The 19,806-nt window shown below is 45.8% G+C and overlaps 1 protein-coding gene across 3 annotated transcripts; it reads left to right on the forward strand.

Moving 5' to 3' along the window:
- Nucleotides 1-796: 796 nt before the first annotated feature.
- per1b (period circadian clock 1b) lies at nucleotides 797-19,551 on the forward strand. Of its 3 annotated transcripts, none has more exons than XM_086198059.1 (20): nucleotides 797-969; nucleotides 7,663-8,514; nucleotides 9,212-9,465; nucleotides 9,615-9,736; nucleotides 9,948-10,149; nucleotides 10,298-10,492; nucleotides 11,390-11,468; nucleotides 12,052-12,158; nucleotides 12,333-12,486; nucleotides 12,588-12,864; nucleotides 13,033-13,141; nucleotides 13,540-13,702; nucleotides 13,782-13,900; nucleotides 14,015-14,161; nucleotides 15,108-15,482; nucleotides 15,577-16,340; nucleotides 16,435-16,624; nucleotides 16,716-16,929; nucleotides 18,069-18,219; nucleotides 18,311-19,551. In XM_086198059.1, the coding sequence occupies exons 2-20, from the start codon at nucleotides 8,099-8,101 to the stop codon at nucleotides 18,602-18,604; spliced, it is 4,332 nt and encodes a 1,443-aa protein (XP_086054185.1). In that variant the 5' UTR covers nucleotides 797-969; nucleotides 7,663-8,098; the 3' UTR covers nucleotides 18,605-19,551. The 3 variants fall into 3 exon arrangements, with proteins under 3 accessions (XP_086054185.1, XP_086054187.1, XP_086054186.1); XM_086198061.1 differs by having other exon boundaries at nucleotides 7,667-8,514; XM_086198060.1 differs by lacking the exon at nucleotides 797-969 and adding an exon at nucleotides 4,739-4,812.
- Nucleotides 19,552-19,806: the final 255 nt, after the last annotated feature.

The raw sequence follows: 19,806 nt of genomic DNA on the forward strand, positions 1-19,806 counted from the left end.
ATCCATCAGTTCTTGAACCAATTGCTTATTTTCTCATCGGCTTGTCCTCCTGCACTGCCCTACATCTGTTCTGTTTACAGCCACCGAGAACAACCACCCCATCAGCCGCGTGCTTCTGGAGAGGGCAGGGAGAACAATTGACGTCATCGTCCAGAGCACGTTGAATTGTGCCTTGCCATCGCTGTAAACACGAGGCAAATGCGCAGCAGGAAAATCCCTGTGCACGTAGATTCAGTGTGCTGGGTGAGGCTGAGGTGAGTCCCGCTCCTCTGCTTACTGAATCTAAAAGTAAACGGTTAACAAATTCAAATGGAAATGATTTTGTTTTATTACATGTTGCTGCATCATGACATATGAATTAAAGCATCGGTTAACACTGTTTGGGGACACTATGTCCCACAGTTGAGGGCAAATGTTACGAGTTTCTAATCAGTTTTATCTTTAGATATATTATGGCAACTGCAGCGTTCAAAATTGCACGTTTATTTTTGCTGAATTCGACTTATTTATCTGTCCAAACGGTAAAACTCATTGCGGCACTATTATGGGTATTACGGTGTACATGGCGTGGCCTTATCACGTTCCAGTGAGTTTGGAAAAGAACTCAGGACCAGTCACTCTGCAACGTGACCGCCGAGCCCCGTGCTGCTTGTCCCGCCCATCTCAACCAATGACAACAACTTCGGGGCGTGAGTGGGCGGGGCCGCGATCACACGCCGTCCAATGAGAGAAGCGGATTTCATGTGACTACCCAGACCATGCGCCCGCACGTGTGTCCCTGCGTGTAAACTACTGTTGTGGGGGTGCGAGAGAAAAAAAAAAAGAAAAAATGTCTAGCGAGAAAGGACAGCGGAGAAGAGTCAGTCAGCGGTAGAAGGCTGCTCGTCGTCCGCCGTTTCTGGACGTCTACATACCTCACCGTGGGATATCTAAACCGACTCATATCGTTTTTATGAAGCATATCCGCCGGTATGTCACCTGCTTTCCTTGGGTTTCTTTCATCTGCCGCCGTTGTTTTTACGTAGCTAGCATGTTAGCATGCTTGCCAGATAAATAACTGTAACTGTGGGAGAGAAAAAAAAAAGATAAAAAAAAACTCGATTTAACTCCTAATATATGTTTGATATCCGTGTATATTTACAGTATTAAACCGGTGACATGTTCGCTAGTCGTGGGTGTAACTTGGTATCGTTCTAAGTGGTCAACCTTTCGGGTGTAAATTAAACCAAAGACCCTGTTTTTGCTAGCGCCCTTTTCTCTTCTTCTTGTGTGATATTTATTGCAGTGAACACATTCAGAGATCAGTTACGTGCCAACTATCCGTGTACAGACGTGATAATTTGTATTTTGTGCCCATTATCAACATCCATCGGTTACTGTCTGTGGGAACGTGACTGAAGGGTTGTCAATACTGATTCATGTTGCTTTGACTTCTTGATTTGTCACCAGAGAAGTATTTTTTTTACTCTCTACTTATTCTCTATTTTCACCTCTCAGCTCACACGGGAACATGATATAAAAGTAATACTTGTCATAAAAAAAGATAATAGAAGTAATAAGATATTGGTTGTAGAAGCTGCCGAATTCAAACTGTAGCTGCTGGGGTTTCTTTTTTGTCTTTGTTGTGTTTCATGTATTGTTGCACGTTACTTGTACAGCTGACCTGAATTGGACTTTTTTTTTCATCCACCAGAGGACTTCATGTCCAAATGATGTTCTTGCGAATTCTTACTGCATTGCAGACATGTATGACCTGGTGTAAACACGCTTTCGACCACAGTATTTCTCACCTCTCGTCTGCAGTATTGTTTTACATGTGGTCCCCCTTTTTTTGTGCGTTTTATCTGCATGCTGAGTTGTCGAAATGAGGTGCTGTGATTGACAGCCGTAGCAAATTTGAAACACCTTCATGGAACTCCCGCAGGATTTTTTTTTTTTTAATGCAGAATTCATTAGTAAACCGTTGATATTGGAAGGTTTGCTGATCAGTATCCACCTTGAAGTGGCTTGTCGTGTTTATTTCTACACCATTCTGTATCCAGCGAGAGTCCGATTAAATACAGTAGCGGCTCCTACACTTCCACATGGTGTCAACTGTGGCCCCTGCAAGACCCAAAAGAGTGGAATTAACCTTCTCGGCTTCCTTGGGTGATGCTGTAACACTGTTCTTCAGTCCCTGAAGTATGTTGTGTTCTAGAATGACATCAGTCGGCACAGGAAAACAGGTTGGGCTGCTCGGTTATTGCAAAAGTCGTGATCATTTAACACAAGAGAACATGGTGGTTGTCTTGATTTACTCCAGAACCCTTGAAACCAAGAACAGGGGGATTGTTCTTTATCTTTGTTTTCCTTGAAAGAAAGTTGTGGTCTTGTGGTCCGTGGCTCAGTCAACTAAACTGGCCACAGCCCATTTGAATGGAGGCTTTTTTGGAGGATGAGCGCCACTGTAATGAAGGTGCTCTTGGTTTATAACACCGGGCAACAGGAACATGCAAAATAATCATTTTATCTTGATAATCACAATCTTTGGAAGTGAAATTGGACCCGGATGGCTAATTAAAACCAGCAAAATCTCTTCTCCAAACTAAAACCTCAATGAACAGAAGGGCCTGGTGCGATGACATCATACCCTCCCAAAATGCCATTGAGACTCAGAGTGAAGATGGATGGCAGGGTCTTGTGTTGAATCCATGTCAACAACCCAACTCACCGGTAATTGGCTCACTGGTGGTGGTTTAAACGCAGGAGGTTCCAGAAACGAGGATTTGTTTTCAGTTTAAAAACGATGAATTCCCGGTGTCACCTCTTCTGTTTTGAATTTTTGTTGCAGTTCATATGTGTCATAGTGATAGAGCTGCAGTGAAATGGTTATAACTTTGAGATAAAACACTTTTATGTCACTCAGTTTATACATTAAAGTTAGCTGTTTTGGGGATTTGGTTTGATGTGATGCTGCACCCAAACTGTCTTTCACATGTGCGCTAATTGGTGTCTTAAGTTCATGAAGCTGTATTTCAACTGCTGCCTCGTTTCTTTGTGACTCGAGCGCAGAGAGATCCAGCCACGTGTACATAGCTAGAAGCTAAGCGCAACCCACAGCTACCAACTACCACAAAGTGCTAACATAATTTTACAAACTCTCAAATGCATCATGTGGTATAATACTTTTCTTCTTAAATACACAAGCAATTTTATTTGAGAAAAAAATTTTTTGGTGCTCTTTGATGCTAGTGCTGAGCGCTACTAGCTCACATATTAAGTTAAACAAGCTAGCTTGCGCTCATCTGCACAGGACAACAATTTTGTAAATTAATATTATAGAACACTTTGTTGGTATTAGTCGCTAGCCATGAGGTGCGGCTAGCTTTATGCTAAATATACTTGGCTGGCTCGTCCTGCATTCTGAAGAAATGAGGAAACCATGCAAAAACTACACTTTTTAGGAAATGTATTGCATAAATATACATGCGATTTACCTGCAAGGCTTTTTTTCTTCTTTTTGTTTGAAAAAAAGACAACCTTTTTATGTTGCACTTTTTTTAAATTAAAAATATTTCGCATTTTTAAGAAATATTTCTCCGGTTTGTGCATTAAGAAAATGGTTGTAAAAAAACTTGGAAATTTTTCTTAGCATTTTTTTTAAAAGCATGGTCAGTATAAAAAAAAAAGTTTTTTTACATTTAGAAAATTAAAATGATTTCTAGAATGCTTGTTTATCAGTGGGAAGGTGGGAAGCCAGGACTGAATGGTTAAAAGTCCCATTTAAAAACATTCTCTGTCTGAAGAAGCTTGATTACACACAAGCAAGTCTTGGATTTTTTATTTTTTTTTTTTTTTGTAGGTTCGTGTGTTTTCAGGACATTTTGTCCACACACACACACACTCTGTTGACATGATCTATCAGCGGTAACCATTGACTCAGCTCGGTGGGCTTCAACACTGGAGAGAGCCAGGATTTGTCGATAGAGAGATTAGGAGGAAACTAAAAGGTAAACACTAGGATGTCAGGTGCAGTTGCTGTGTGTACCCAGTGTAGTGCATCTAAACCACTCTGATGCAATTCATAAAATTAAAAAAAAAAAAAAAAGGTTGTCAGACATAGTTTTTGTTACCTACTCCAGTGTGACAAGAAGTGTAGCGATGTGAGTGCCAGACACAAGGCTGAATAACCAGCAGCTGGCGACCCTCGGTTGCTCCTCTAGCATCATGGAAATAACTCCCAGAAGTACTTGATTCACACCTTTTGTCCATTTGAATACAACAGTTGGATGATCTAAAAAAGCTGTGGACCCTTGTGTGTGTGAGTTGAACAGCTGACCTGTGTGCCCACAGAACCCTTATAAGTAGTAAGGGCATGCTGCAGTCAGGGGTTTCCCCCCTTAAATCAGGAACAAAATGCATTAATTGTTGTAGTGTTCAGGAGCAGGCAACCCAGGGAGTAACATGCCCTCCATGTGAAATCGTTTCTTTCACCACAGTCCGAGTTGAACGTACATAATGTACCACGCGTCCTCCGTCACACACGCTGATCTGGAATCAGCTCACGAATCCCCTGATAGCTTTTTGCATATGGGCCAGGCGGAGCTGCGACCAGCGTCTGACAGGCAGCACGCCGGCAGGCATGCAGGCAGGCCCAACCCCTCCAGTACGCGCTCTCTGATTGGTCGAGGTGACCGACCAATCAGGAGCCTCCCAGGCCTGTGGAAAACACAGCCGCGTACACGTGCCTCATGTACACAGGAAGAGATGGAGCCTCGCCGCGGCGGTAGAGAGAAGCGTCCACTCGCGGAGCTGAACAGGGGAGTCCGCCCGGTAGGAATCACCGTGAGGCAGCACACGCGGGTCCGTCTGTCCCGCACATGTTGACGCAAAGAGCCGCCGCAGCAGGGGAGGGGGGACCTAACAACTCGACCCGGGTGGGTGGGTGTCGATTGTCGTGTGGATGCGTCGGAGCCCAGCGGGTTAATGAGCGATGCGTGTTCTGCTGCTAGCTACTGCTCGTTTTTGCGGGAGCTGCAATATTTAGCTCATGTAGAAGAGGAGCTACTTGTGCATTGTTAGCGATTTCCACCTGCTTTATCAGCATCTTTGTCAGTGTTACTCCCCACTCATGGGAGGCTACTACCTTTTACTATGAATCTCCTACAATTCCAGCCTTGCTAGTGCCATTAACACCCCGCCCAGAGCCGCACCGCTTCGAATAACAGTCACTGGTGGCTCATTTTTGTTACTGCTGTTCGATTCACATTATTAGAGGAATATTCATTCTCGTCTACGCCAGTCTTTTCAAATACTAATAGAATGGTACATTTTTGGATATGTAACCCCCATGAGAATATTATTTAAGAATATCATTCAGCACAACAATATTTCATTTAGGGTTACATTTTGACTCTAAACAAGGGTTGCATCTGCAGTGTTGAAAGTTTGACTAAACTGCGCTGGTCTAGCTGTACTTGGAGTATTGATATTGTGTTGCGATGTATTGTGATAAAAATACCAAGACCCGGGTTTGTTATGGCAGCTATTTTAGTGCGTCAGGTAACAACTTTGCAGCTTTGCAAATATATTCAAGTGGAAATTTTAAAAGAAACTTGTTTTTTTTGCCTCGATTTGTTTAGCAACTTCAGAAGATGTGTGCTTAACCCTGGTGGTGGAAAGCAGGTTGTATTTTCAGCTCCATTCTGAAAATCTCAGTCGGTTGTGTACAGAATTGCAGTATACTGCGGTAAACTGTACTGGGGTACGTGTGGTTTTGTGAGGTCCTTGTTAGCACCCAGCTCTGACCTTGGAACTTCATGGCAGTTATCAACAACTGTGCTGTAATTGCTGTTAATTTCCTCTCTGTTTGAACTTTGTTGTTGTTGGGTTTTTTTAATTGTCGCTGAATTGCTCAGGTATTTGTATCAGATGTTTGCGGCCGACTGTTGAAGCCGAGCCCAGCCATAATCCAGTGACACACTGCTGTTCACTGCCAGTAGCTCTGCGTGACTGGTAAAGTCAGCGCTGGCGTCCACAGTCATGCTTACTGTTACATTTGATAGTTTTCCCACTACGGTTTGAACCCTGCAAACAAAAGGTATTGTTAACCCTTTACCTGCACCCCTTTCTTCTTAGTTACACAGCGTCACAGAGCAGAGACGTATTTCAGTTGGCCAACCCAAAAGTCCGCATCTCCATGTTTTCCCTCGACCAAAAGCCAATTTGGGATTACTGGAAGCGCTCTGACCAGCAAACGTTTACCCGTCTTGATTTGGAAGTGCGACCGTCGCAGACGAACACGGCCATCGTGATCTTAGAAGTCTAAATGCAATCATTAGTACCTCAAAGCTGACATTACTCCATGAATTGATGAGTGACTTCAGCGTCACCACAAGCAGCTCTGCACGCCTCTGTTTTCAGCGCGATGACCTCCGTAGTCTCGTTTTGTGGACTTTGAGATGAGGGAGTGAAGGCGTTGAGCGATGCTAACTCACTTCCAGGTTTTAGCTCATTTGAAGGTTTTGGGGTCTAAACAAGTGGCTCCATTACAGTTGGCGTAGCATGCTGATGGGCGAAGGATGATCCAGGTGTTCTGTGCCGTAAACACCACCACCTCCACCCACCACCATGTGTCTTTGCCATTAACCGTGGAACTATGCATGGATGCCAGCCTGCCTTGACACCCACTCACGCCCTGCTCGCATATTCCCAGATCATAATTGCTTCTTTCCCAGCCTGGATCAGCTGTGTGTCATGTGCAAGTGTGCATCACCCCACCAACCAAACAGAACGCTGATTAGCATTTCACACTCGTCAAGAACGCAACTTTTCTTGCAGCAATACGGCACCGTCACCTTACTCACCTGTGTTCCACCTTGTTGCTTTTAGGGTTATTTTGGTGCTTGTCATCACTTGTCCACATCCTTTTGTTATCCTCTTGTCCAGCTGGCAGCTGCACTCAACCTGTCCAGTCAGCTTTCTTAGGTTGTTGCGTCAGGACAGGAAGCTCATGTCCATGAGACCGGTAAACCCGTCCTTAAAATCCGCATTGTAAGCGGCGCTGCACACCTGTGAGAGGCAGGTAAAGGGAGCTTGTCGGGCCATCTAAGCGTACAAAGTTGAAAGGATTGAGCAGCCTTGTTGTCTCATGGTTGCGTCTGTAGGGTTTAAAGGATTACTGGACTCATACTTGTCCAAGAAATAAATAGCACTAGACTCTCACTTGCGTAGGTGGTAGCTAAATATATAGCTTTCCTAAACTATTCTCAAGTAAACCCCACTTTATAGCAGCTTTTCGGGTGGTGAGCTTTGCTCCCTCCTCCTGGTGTGCTGTTTGTTCAGATTGTCCCCTAGGTAAAAGGGGACTAAGCTATGACGACTAACAAATGTCCCATTTATTTCAGGCATTAACGCATGTTCTATATTGAGATGCATGCATACGCATTCCCCGCATGAAGATAAGAGCTGCAGCCTCTCCTTTAAGAGGAGGTTTCATTAGATAATTTGGGTAAAAGGCTAACATGGAGAGGTGCACAAACACACTTCCTTGAAGGCCAAAATGACAATTGAGAAGTGCTTTCAGTGACAGAAATCCTTGGAAGATAGAGGCCGGACCGTGCCAAACCTTTATCTAATCCTGATATTCTCTCTCTCCCTCTCTGTTTTTCTCTATCGTCTCAGGAAGCCTTAGCACCTTGAGCAACACATCTCTGAAGAGGCGAAAAAGGGTCTTTTTTTGTTTTTTTTGCTCTCTTCGCACCAGAGCTGTTTTTCACACTCCTCCCATCTGTTGGTGAACTGTTGCCAGGACCGTTTCATAAGCAGAAAGTCATATCTTGTCTGCAGGCATTGAGAAGCACTTTTTTGTCAAGATTTACTTAAATATCTGCACTTAAAAGAACAACCCTCAAAGAAGGGTTTTAACCTTCTTTTTTTAATCGACCTCTTTTTGTTTCAAGGAGAAACCATGAATTTCTCTCCTTAGTTTTTTTAACAATCAAGCAGCAATTATGATTCATAAGTATATACATAGTAGCCCAACCTAATTTTTTAAGTGTTTTTTTTTTTCCCCTGCGTCTGAATTAATCAAGCTGTCCCAGCCTCATCCTACTCTAGTATGAGTTATGACATCTCTAAATCAACAGCCGGCAGCAACGCTCGGGCGCGAGTGGCAAGAGCTGGTGAGAAAGACAATGACCCGCAAGCAGAGTCACAAGAGTTGAATGTGGTGACGAGCAGCGGCGGTCAGACCAGTGCCAACGTAGCCCCTCAGGACGAAGGGAATGGAGCCGGGGGCGGCTCATCTCCCAGCGGAGGGTCTGGATCTGGAGGCTTGTCCAGCGACCGAAGGGGGCCCAACTCCGACGACATGGATGGCCTCTCCAGCGGAAATGACTCCGGGGAGAGGGAGAGTGAGGGCGGGATGGAGAGGGAGAGCGGCTCACACGGACACCAGTCCACTCGAAGCTCACACAGCTCCTCCAATGGCAAAGACTCCGGCATGATGCTGGAAACCACTGAGAGCCAGAAGAGGTAAGAGGAAAATATTGAGTTTTATACTCTCGAGTCTCTGGACTTGGTTTCTTTCTACTCAACTCTGGGGAAGGATGTGAGGATGTCTTGCTTTTACTCAAGAAGACATCAAAAACACCCAAACGAAGAGCAGTCAACAGGACTGCACCCGTTAATGAGTTAGTCGATCGACTGTTCAGATGAACACTTAACCATTTCCGTCTTTCTCCAGTCAGAAATGTCATTTGCTGGCACCAGCCCTTAGACATCAGAATTTGATGCTGCTTTGTCATTTATGACAGGAAATAATGAGTTGCTCTGGTTTTGGATGAACATCCGAGGATATTTAGACATTTCACTTTAGGCTCTGGCAAATTGTGAAAAGCTTTTTTTTTTTTTTTTAATTCAGATTTCCTTGGGATTCTGTGTAGTTAGCTATTCACTGATTCATTGTTAAAATAATTGTAGTTGTAGGTCTGCAACTACTAATTTACCTTCTTATCTTACCAACTTAGGTAGGTAACTTACTAATTTAACTTCGACGTTACCCCAATTCTTTTCTTAATTTGTTGCGAGTGTGGTCTGTATAATACAAGTACTATGGTGAGGAAAATGTCACGACAAACTTTGTGGAGAGTAGACATATCAAGCATATGTAGCAATGTATTTGTACAAAAACACAATAATTCAGTGCATGTTACTATCCCTCCTCGCCCAGCTCCAACTCCCAGAGTCTCTCCCCTCCCAGCGGCTCTCTGGCCTACAGCCTGTTATCGACCAGCTCTGAGCAGGACCCTCCCTCTACCTCTGGCTGCAGCAGTGACCAGTCGGCAAGGGTCCAGACCCAGAAAGAACTAATGAAGGCCATCAAGGAGCTGAAGCTTCGCATGCCAGCTGAGCGCAAGGCCAAGGGCCACTCCAGCACTCTAAATGCACTTAAATACGCCCTCCAGTGTGTGCGGCAAGTCCGAGGTGAGTTCTTGTTTTGACTGTCCAGAAATACATTGAGGAAATGGTGCTGTAGTCTCTCAAGAGGACTTTACCCTTACTCTCAGTGAACTGGTGCACATGTAATCCTCATCTCAGGATGTAATTTCACCTCTTCTTGAACCCCTGTGCAGCTAATAAGGAGTACTATCACCAGTGGAGTGTAGAGGAGTGTCACGGCTGCAGTTTGGACTTGTCCGCCTTCACCATCGAGGAGCTTGACAACATCACATCAGAATACACCCTCAAGAACACTGTAAGCTCATCATAAACTGCTGTGAAATAACTTCACCTGGTGGTGGATCGTATATTATAAAACGCAATTCTACGGAAAGCGAAACTCCCACAGAACACCACCAGAAGGTTCCTCTCAGTCCAGACGTGTCATACTAAATTTCCTGTTTCGTGATCTTTCCGAGAACCCATCATCATCTCTTAAGTCTCTGCTCTCTTGTGTTTATTTCCAGGACACTTTTTCAATGGCAGTATCCTTCTTGTCGGGGAAGGTTGTGTACGTATCACCCCAAGGCTCGTCTGTGCTGCGCTGCAAGCCCGAGTGTCTCCAGGGGACAATGTTTTCTGAGCTCCTGGCCCCGCAGGACGTCAGCACTTTCTACAGTGGCACAGCACCCTGCCGCCTACCCCTCTGGGCCTCCTGCATCGGTTCTGGTGAGCTGGGCAAGACTGATTATTGGGAAATGGGGTTGATGATATAACAGATCTATCATGTATATAATCCAGGGTGATGTCAAATGTCTGACATAAATATGAATCAGTAGAGGAGTACCCTCAAGGCTGACTTTTCTGTTCCCTTCAGCCTCTCCTCCGGTGGACTGCACTCAGGAGAAGTCCATGTTCTGTCGCATCAGTGCTGACCGGATGCAGGGCGGCGAGATGCGATACTACCCCTTTCGCCTCACTCCCTACCAGCTCACCATCAGAGATTCAGACACTTCTGAGCCACAGCCCTGCTGCCTGCTCATCGCAGAGAGGGTCCACTCCGGATACGAGGGTAAAGACCGGCCCCTTGAGGAAAGGAGCCGTTCATTTATATCGATAGCGAGAACCCTACGATTCAAATCACACTGCGTCTTAGACAGTTTACGACCGTGCTATTGCGATATGATGCGGAACATAACGTGATACTGTGTCATTGACTACAAATTTCAGCAAAGACTTCAACTTTGGTACGACTTGCTTTGTACCACCTGGGTAGTCTGATAATACTTGCATCGCATAGATCGATAAACAAGTGGACGAAATTGAGTGAAAAGGTTTTAAATTCAACATTTTGCAATTTTAGTAGGCAGCTGCACACTGTTAGACGCCAAGTAGAGCTGCCATAACGTACATGGGTCACAGAACAATTTCATTACCATATAACACAACCACGTTGTTTTGCGATTTATCAATACGGCATCGTGACATAAGATGTCGCTGTATTGATTCCTTTGCACAACTCCGGCTACACACTTTATTAAGTTTCTTTTTGTGTAATCTCACCAAACGTAGCACAAGGGCCCTCAAACGAGTTTCCCATCCGTGACATATCTTTGAAAAACGTACCTCAGTGTGTTTCTGTAGGGGTTTTACTGTACAGCGCTAGCCAATATTAATCTGCGCTCCTCCCTCTGTTATTGTGGCCGGGCAGCAGTGATAACGTCGTGTCAGGCTAACCTAGACATCCCCCTGATAACGTACCCGTGTAGCTGAAGTGCAGGTTGGATCAGAGGGGAAACAGCTTGCGTCTCGCTGTTGGAATTCCACATTCCTCTGAATATGGATAAAGGGACAGATGCCATATAATGAAATGCAAATGAACCACTCTCATCTATACAACATACTGGATTATATAATCAGACTGTACAACTCTGCCTGTGTCTGATGATGCTGCTCTGTTGGCCATCAGCTCCTCGCATCCCTCCAGACAAGAGGATCTTCACCACCAGCCACACTCCCAGCTGCCTCTTCCAGGAGGTAGATGAGAGGTCAGTTCCCCAGCTGCCGGTGCCACAGTTACTGCTGTATTGCCTTCTGAATCAGGGTTTGAGACAAGGAGCTAATTGGCAATAGCTTTAGATCATTGGCTACATCTGCACTTTTGGCCTGTTTCTTAAAGTAAAAGAATAGTCAGTATTCAGTAAACGGTCTTTTTCAAGAACGTCTGGAAAAGACGGTCTGAATATTCTGGTCATTCTCTGGTTCCTCTCCTGAGTCGCCCTGAAACGTTTCTGTCGTACAGCATTTGGAGTTTTTTCTTGCAAATAATGCAGAAAACTGTTCAGAGGCAAGTTTGAAACATTTGCTGACATTTTGACCATCATGTGACATGAAAACTCTGGGTGTAAGGTGTACACATGTGCAATAAACGAAAAGAACTAACTTTCCTCTTCCAGTGCTTTTACTTGTGATAGAGTATTTTACACGGTTCTGTTGGTACATTCACTTTGGTAGAAGATCTGAATACTTCTGCTGCTGCAAACTCGGTCCAGTTACATTCATCAGAAACAAATGTGCTGTAGTTGCTTAATGAAGTGCGTCCATATGGTCTGTGTGTGTGTGCACTCGCAGGGCGGTGCCGTTGTTGGGCTACCTGCCTCAGGATTTGGTGGGAACCCCAACACTGCTGTACATCCACCCTGACGACAGGCCCACCATGGTGGCCATACACGAGAAGAGTGAGTCTCTTCCACTTGAACCTTTGAAACCCAATAAGTTGTTTTTGTCATGGATTTTGCCAGGTGCATTTTTATGGATTTCTGTGTGACAAAATGAGTAATCCCATACTTAATTGAGTGTTAATGTCTTTATTATTCTTTGTCTATTAACTGTATGTGTCATGTCTTCTGCAGTCTTTCAGTTTGCTGGGCAGCCATTCGAGTATTCACCTCTGAGGATGTGTGCCCGCAGCGGCGAGTACCTCACCATAGACACCAGCTGGTCTTCCTTCGTCAATCCCTGGAGCCGTAAGGTGGCGTTCATCGTGGGACGGCACAAAGTCCGAACGTAAGCTTCAGCGCGACTTCCGAGAATTACACCATGCAACTGCTTAAAGTCTGTTGTTTGAACATGAAAGACTGAGATCGTCCCTCTCGTTCGGTCTCCAGGAGCCCTCTCAACGAGGACGTGTTCACAACGCCGCAGGGCTGCGAGGGGCGCGTCACCACGCCTGACATTGTGCAGCTGAGTGAGCAGATCCACCGCCTCTTGGTGCAGCCGGTGCATAGCGGCAGCTCTCAGGGCTACAGCTCTCTGGGATCCAGCGGCTCACGAGGTTCCCGACGGTCTAACCAGCAGCACCTTAGTGCCTCGGCCGCATCCTCCACTGACAGCAACGGCCCCGCCATGGAAGAAGCTGCCGCCGTGGTCACTCTACACAAACCAGTGAGTCTGAAACGGTGGCACCGCTACATGCAACTATTAATCTGTCACATATTCATCCTTTATTCATTCCTTTTTTCAAATTTTGTTGTTGCTACGACCTCTTAATACATAATCCATCAAACAAACGTGAGGAAATCTAATGAAATGAGCATGGGGTGCTTGTTCCAGATGACGTTCCAGCAGATCTGCAAAGACGTTCACATGGTCAAAACTAATGGGCAACAGGTCTTCATCGAGTCCCGCAACCGGCCGCCACCCAGAAAAAACACCAGTGCAGGTAATGGGAGGTCATTTCATCTTCTTAAAGCTAAATATTCCCCTCCTTTTGATATGATTTTATGAATTGGCGTCAGCAAGACTTCAAAATTGTATTTGTGCGATAAGACATTGAACGAGAGGTATTTTGCTGAGTCAAGTGTTATTTTCCTGATATTGTGACATCTCATGTCATGTAATATTTTTTGGGGGGCCAACCTATCATGGAAAAGCCCAAAAAAGGTGGAAATTAACAGTAAAAAAGTGATGTCATACAGCTTTGCTGAAGACCAGTTGAATTAGAATTGCACATTCATGCATAAGCACGACCAACGAGAAACGATTGTGGGCTCCTTGTGTTGCCATATTCTGTTCCACGTTCACAAATGTTTTGCTCTCTTCTCTTTTTTCATCATTCAGTCACAACCAGCAACATCCGAGCCATCTGTAGCGACCCGGTCAGCAGCCTGATTGCAGACATGACAAAACCACCCAAAGACCTGGTCCCGGCACAGCTTGTACAGAAAGAGTCCCCTGCAGGATACTCGTACCAGCAGATCAACTGTCTGGATAGCATCATAAGGTGCCTTCACAAGACAGGCAGAACCTGAAACACTGGGTCTGTTCTTTTTATTCATCTAATGACCGTCAACTCCTCCCAGGTACTTGGAGAGCTGTAATATTCCTAATACGGTGAAAAGGAAATGTGGCTCCTCCTCCTGTACTGCTTCCTCCACATCTGATGACGACAAACAGCAGGAGGCCAGTGGAAACACTAAAGGTACTTGGAACTGAACTTGGGTTGTTGCGTAGTTCATAATACAGCAGCTGACAGGATAGTCAGGCTTGTTCCTGTGTCCAGGAGTCTTGATGCTGATTCATTTTGCTTCTACAGGTGCATCAGTTAGCCTGGTAGGGGATCCCCCCCCTCTGCCGCCACTGACCATGGCCACCAAGGCAGAGAGTGTAGCGTCAGTCACATCCCAGTGTAGCTTCAGCAGCACTATAGTGCATGTGGGAGACAAGAAGCCTCCTGAGTCAGGTGGGAATCTGCAACACTGAACAGCCTTCCAGATGGTTCCAAGTTGACTTTACGTTCAAGATTTTTCTTCTGACCTCTACTTTCATGTGCAGCTGGCAAATTTGATTTGTTTAATTCTATTTTTATTGACGTATAAATCCATAAAAAAAGACATTCTAAAGATTAACAACCCAGAGGTAAAATACAGTGGCTCATTTCAATAACACACACACACACACACACACACACACACACATATATATATATGTATATATATATAAAATTTTACACACTCTTCCATACATCCAAACCTTCCTCTGCTTATAGACATCTGTTTGTACTCCTTTAATGAGGAACTTTAAATTCAACTACAGAAAAGACAAAAGGGCTGTGACTGTTATTGTTGTACCACTCTTGAAGGAACAAAAGGGGCCATGAGATAAAACCTTTTCCCCCGATGTATTTATTTTTTTATATATTTTCAGATAAGTTATATCTTGCGGCCAAAACAACAATTACAGAGAGGGAACATGTTATCAACTTGTGGGTTGAAAATAATTAAATAGAGAGAAGAAATTATGTTTCATGGCGTCATAGTAACTAAACTGTGGTAATTGCATTGTATTTGTCAGTGCCCACCAAAAACACTGTACTATTCAAGCCAATTTTGCCAGATTGAATTGAGTCTGTTAAATCTGTAAGGAAAAACTTCTGCTTCTGCCATTAATTTCAGTTGGTTGTTTTGATTTTATTTTATTTTTTTACATGTGATTATACAGAAATAATTATACAGATTTAAGGTTTATTTTTAACCAACCTTCCTAAGTAAATGTTACCCTCATGAACTTGTCTCTTGATAAAATGGAGATGTCTGTGTAACTTGTTGTTTCTTGCAGTTGAAGCTCTTGTCTCTTATCTGTGCTGCTCTTCATAATGTCCCACTGTGATTCTTCTCTTAAAACCACAGACATTGTAATGGAGGAGGCTCCCACCACTCCCCTGCTCGCTCCTCCAAACACCATGCCAATGCCTCCTGTCAGTGGCCCACCACCCAGTAACACGGCCATTGCCTCTCCTCCTCCTCCTCCTCCCCCTCCCCCTCCTCCCCCCCTGACCCCACTCACTCAAGCCACTCAGCCAGAGAGGGACAGTCGGCGAGGTGGCGTTGGTGGAGGCGGAGGCCGGCTTGGTCTGACAAAGGAGGTGCTGTCTGCCCACACCCAGCAGGAGGAGCAGGCCTTCCTCGACCGGTTCAAAGACCTCAGCAAGCTGCGTGTCTTTGACCAAACAGCTTCATCAACTGTGCGGTGCCACACAACAGCTGCCAACCCTCTCTCACGAGGTAGGGGCGCGCTGCTTCTATCAGCCAAACACAACATTTGTCCATTGTTTCTACAAGAACACCTTGATGTTTATTGTTTATGATGGTCTTTCAGGGGTCCGGTGTTCTCGAGACTACCCAGCTGCCGGAGGCAGCACCAGTCACAGACGTGGCCGTGGAGGAAAGAGACTAAAGCACCAGGAGTCATCAGACCAGCACAGCTCTATGGGCCTGAGCAGTAGGCGCAGAGACCCAAGAATCAACACGGCGCCTGCGTCCATCAACATACCACTCGGACCCCCCACCACCTCATCCTCCTGGCCGTCTGTGTGCTCCCAGCCCAGCATGCCCTCTGCCCCATTTGCACCTGGTATGCTTCCAATCTACCCGGTCTACCCACCTCTCACACAAGATCCATCACGCTTCCCCCCATCTCAGATGGTGCCTCCCATGATGGCTTTCGTTCTCCCCAACTACATGTTCCCCCAGATAGGTGCGCCCATGTCTCAGCCAGGCACCACCCCCGCAGATTTCTACAATCCCAACTTTACTTTCCCTGGTGCCCCTACCCCAGCCACTGCCCCTACTGTTTCCAACCCGCTGCCCATTCCTGGCACGGGCGCCCAGTCTCGTAGCAGCACCCCCCAGTCCTACACTCAGACACCTGCTGACCGCGAGGGTGCAGAGTCCCCCCTCTTCCAGTCTAGATGCTCCTCCCCCCTGAACTTATTGCAACTGGAAGAGTCACCTAGCAACCGGTTAGAGGTTGCAACAGCTCTGGTGGCGTCACAGCAAGCCACACCTTCTGTGCAGGGTGGCGGAACCGGGGGTCCGAGCTCCGCCAATCAGAGGAACTCTAATGATACCACAAAGGAGAATGTAAGTAAACACACCAACAGGATTCAGAACTGTTTATGTTGTATTTGATTGAAACAGTTTTTTTTGACATGCCATGCCCCCTTTTCTCCATTAGGGTGAAGCTAATGAGTCCAACCAGGACGCCATGTCCACCTCCAGCGACCTGCTGGACCTGTTGCTGCAGGAGGATTCCCGCTCAGGCACTGGCTCAGCTGCTTCTGGATCCGGCTCCTCAGGCACGAGGTCCTCAGGGTCTGGTTCCGGCTCCAATGGTTGCTGCTCCTCTGGCACCATTGGCACTACGAGTGAGTAGAATCATTACACCTGTTCAGAAATACAACAGTAATTCTTACCGCTTCTGCTCATAATTGAATTTCCCTTTCCTTGTCCCCTCAGGCAGCAGCCAGGGCAGCCATACAAGCAAATACTTTGGCAGTATCGACTCACTAGAGAATGACCACTCCCGCAAACAGCCAGCAGGTGGCAGCAGTAGTGCAGGAGGGGACGGCGGCGAGGAGCAGTTTATCAAGTGTGTCCTTCAGGATCCCATTTGGCTGCTGATGGCCAACACAGACGACAAGGTCATGATGACGTATCAGCTGCCTGTTAGGTACAACCAGACGAAACTTGTGTTGGATGTGTTGTGTCAGAGGGAGGTGTGGTTCATGCTACTTTGTATGTGTTATCAGGCCACTGTTGACAAATACCTCACAGTGTACCTGTCTTTAAAAGTTCTTCTAAAGTTCGATAAGTAACAGTCTTGGAATTTAGATCTGAACTTTATTTGCTCCTAAAAACAAATGTGTACCACAAAAACTTACATTAACATCCCCATTATTTTCTATTAACGTTGGTCTTATTGCATCAGGAGTAATGGTAATAGCCCTGTTGTGGTCAAATGTGTTCAAACTGGAAGCGACGCAACATAAAAACAAAATACCAAGTATTTGCACAAATCGAAAACTTTTTCGACTACAAACTCCATTCAGAAAACAACCATTTTAAAAGTTTCCTCGCCATCTTGCGCTCACCCCTGACAAAAACATGAAATCGTTCTTTATACAAGTTACTTCAGGGCCATTCATTGCAAACACATTCCCACAAGATAAGGAGGCAGCGGCCCTCCAGATGCAGAGACTGGAGATGGCTATCAAAAGTACTCTTGTCACCACAGTGGTGCGGGCTCTCGACCTGGGGCTGCTCAAGGTCTCTCAACCTTGGTTCCGTCAACTAGACCCGCGTCCTCACGAGTTATGAGCAGAACGTTGTGTCATCGATTGAAACGGTTTTATTGGCTGTACGTTACTGGATAGGCCTTGAGCCGCACATGGCTCTTGTGGTCTTGTGTGTTTGTCACTCACATGTATCATCACCCTTGTACGGCGGTGAAGAGGCAAAGAGGAGGGGCTGATAAGATGTCTTCCGGGATTGCAATGAAAACCTGATCGCAGGGTTTTGGAACAAATTTAAATGTCGTTGAGAAAACTTGGAGTGGTTCAAAAGAAGGCTCATTAACTGGCCTTGAACCCGTTTCCTGGCAGTGGCTGATTGTGATGTCATGGACTCCAACAACATAACTGCCATCTAGAATCTGACAATCTCCAATAATCAACTAAGTGTCCAGCAAGAATTCCCTAAGCTGTATTTACAAAACATACAAAATAGTGTACCTTGAACTAGTCATCTAGGCAGGCATATCCTGAAGAGTACTAGCAGAGTACTAAGACATACCTCCCCTGTGCCTCACAGGGATATTGAGACGGTTCTGCGCGAGGACCGCGAGGCTCTGAGGAACATGCAGAAACACCAGCCGCGCTTCACAGAGGAACAGAAGAGGGAGCTCAGCCAGGTTCACCCCTGGATCCGTACAGGACGGCTACCTCGTGCCATCAATATCTCTGTGAGTACGCAACCTAATAAGCAGTTCCAGTGACTGCTGTGCTCAGTCAGTCAAACCAACAGCCAATCACATGTTCCTTTCTGGCTCTTAGGGCTGCACAGGCTGCAAGTCCCCCCCCTCCATACCTCCCGCCGCCCCCTTCGATGTGGAGATCCACGAGATGGAGCTGTGCAGTGTACTGAAAGCTCAAGAGAAAAGCGCCAGCAAGGTTAGGACAACAATGGAGACGGCTATGGATGAAGCGCACCTAGAGGACGAGGACGAGGAGGAGGGGGAAGGGGAAGATGAAGGAACCAAAACACAAGACAGCATGACGTCAGAGGAACCGAGGATGACCTCTGAGGAAGACAACGCGCCCGCCCAACTGCCTGGCATGACTCACTAAGTCGGTGGCCAAAGATTCAAGTTTGCTTGCGGATACGCAGAAACCATGCACCTTCCAGGACCCCATCACACCTCCACACAGGCTGTAAGGTGTTCGAACGGCCGCTCCTGGGACAATAAGGTGCCTGTTGATCCAGACAACTGCCAGCTACTGTTTGACAGGACAGGCAGGACACGTCGGACTCTCGTGACAGCACATCAGGCGTGTTGTATGACTGCATACGAGATGCCTTGGAAGCTACACGCTGTGCACACTCACTTTCTAGAGGGTTTGGTTTGGTTGGGTTTTTTGCCAATAGATATTCTTGTAGGTTCTTTGGCATATTTATTTAAAATTGTAAGATAATCAGAAAGGACAAAAAGGTGAGAATGTGTTGACGCTGAAAGGCACCTTTCACATTAAGATGGAAGCGCTTCACCGCCGTGTAATCCTTGAAGGGAGCGCACCCCTTTCACCTCTTTGTCGTTGAATGTTTCCCAGATCCTGGGATCCGGCTCTCACCTCCCACACTAACACTTCTCAGAAGTCTTAGCGTTCACCCGTGTACAGTTAAAAAAAAAAGAAAAAAAACAGGTTGAATTTATTTTGTAAAAAGTGTGTATATTTTTATACTTTGATCCACTGCAAATGAGAGGATAAATGTCCCCTGTACTATAAAAAGGTGTCCAAAAACTAGGATTTGGAATCTTACTTGTCGTTCTGAAATGCTGAGATCTCGAAGGATAAAGTCCTTTGCTCTGCCAGCGCTTGCTAATGTTGAATAAAGAAAAAAAGAAGTCGTCTCCAGAGTTTCTCTTTTCCTCTCTTTCTCTCCCTCTCTTTGTGGCACTGTTCTGGTCATGTGATATCCTTTGCTTCATGGCGTCGGTGGTGTCTGCAAATGTTTCTTAATATTTTTGTGAAATCCTTTGTACAAAAAAAGACAAATAAAATGACTCGAAATGCCCTCGGAACTTGAAGTCTGCTTTGTTTTCCACCTCCCTGTGATTACATCTCCTCGCCGGCTATTTCTGCAGGGTGTTTTTCAACAGTTTGGCTGGAGTTCATTGTGGGAATGAATGAATGAGGGCAGCTGCTTCTCTCACCCAACCGCAGTCTCCCTCTCTTCAACTGTGGCTTCTACCCGGTGTGGTCGCTGCAGCTTAAAAAAGACAAAAGGAATGCCCCCATTCAGACAAAAGTGGCAAGGTTGACTTCATTGC

This window comes from Aulostomus chinensis, chromosome 24 (genome assembly GCF_037954235.1).
Source record: "Aulostomus chinensis isolate RoL2024-O1b breed Wild chromosome 24, RoL_Achi_v1.0, whole genome shotgun sequence".
Taxonomy (NCBI): Eukaryota; Metazoa; Chordata; class Actinopteri; order Syngnathiformes; family Aulostomidae; genus Aulostomus; species Aulostomus chinensis.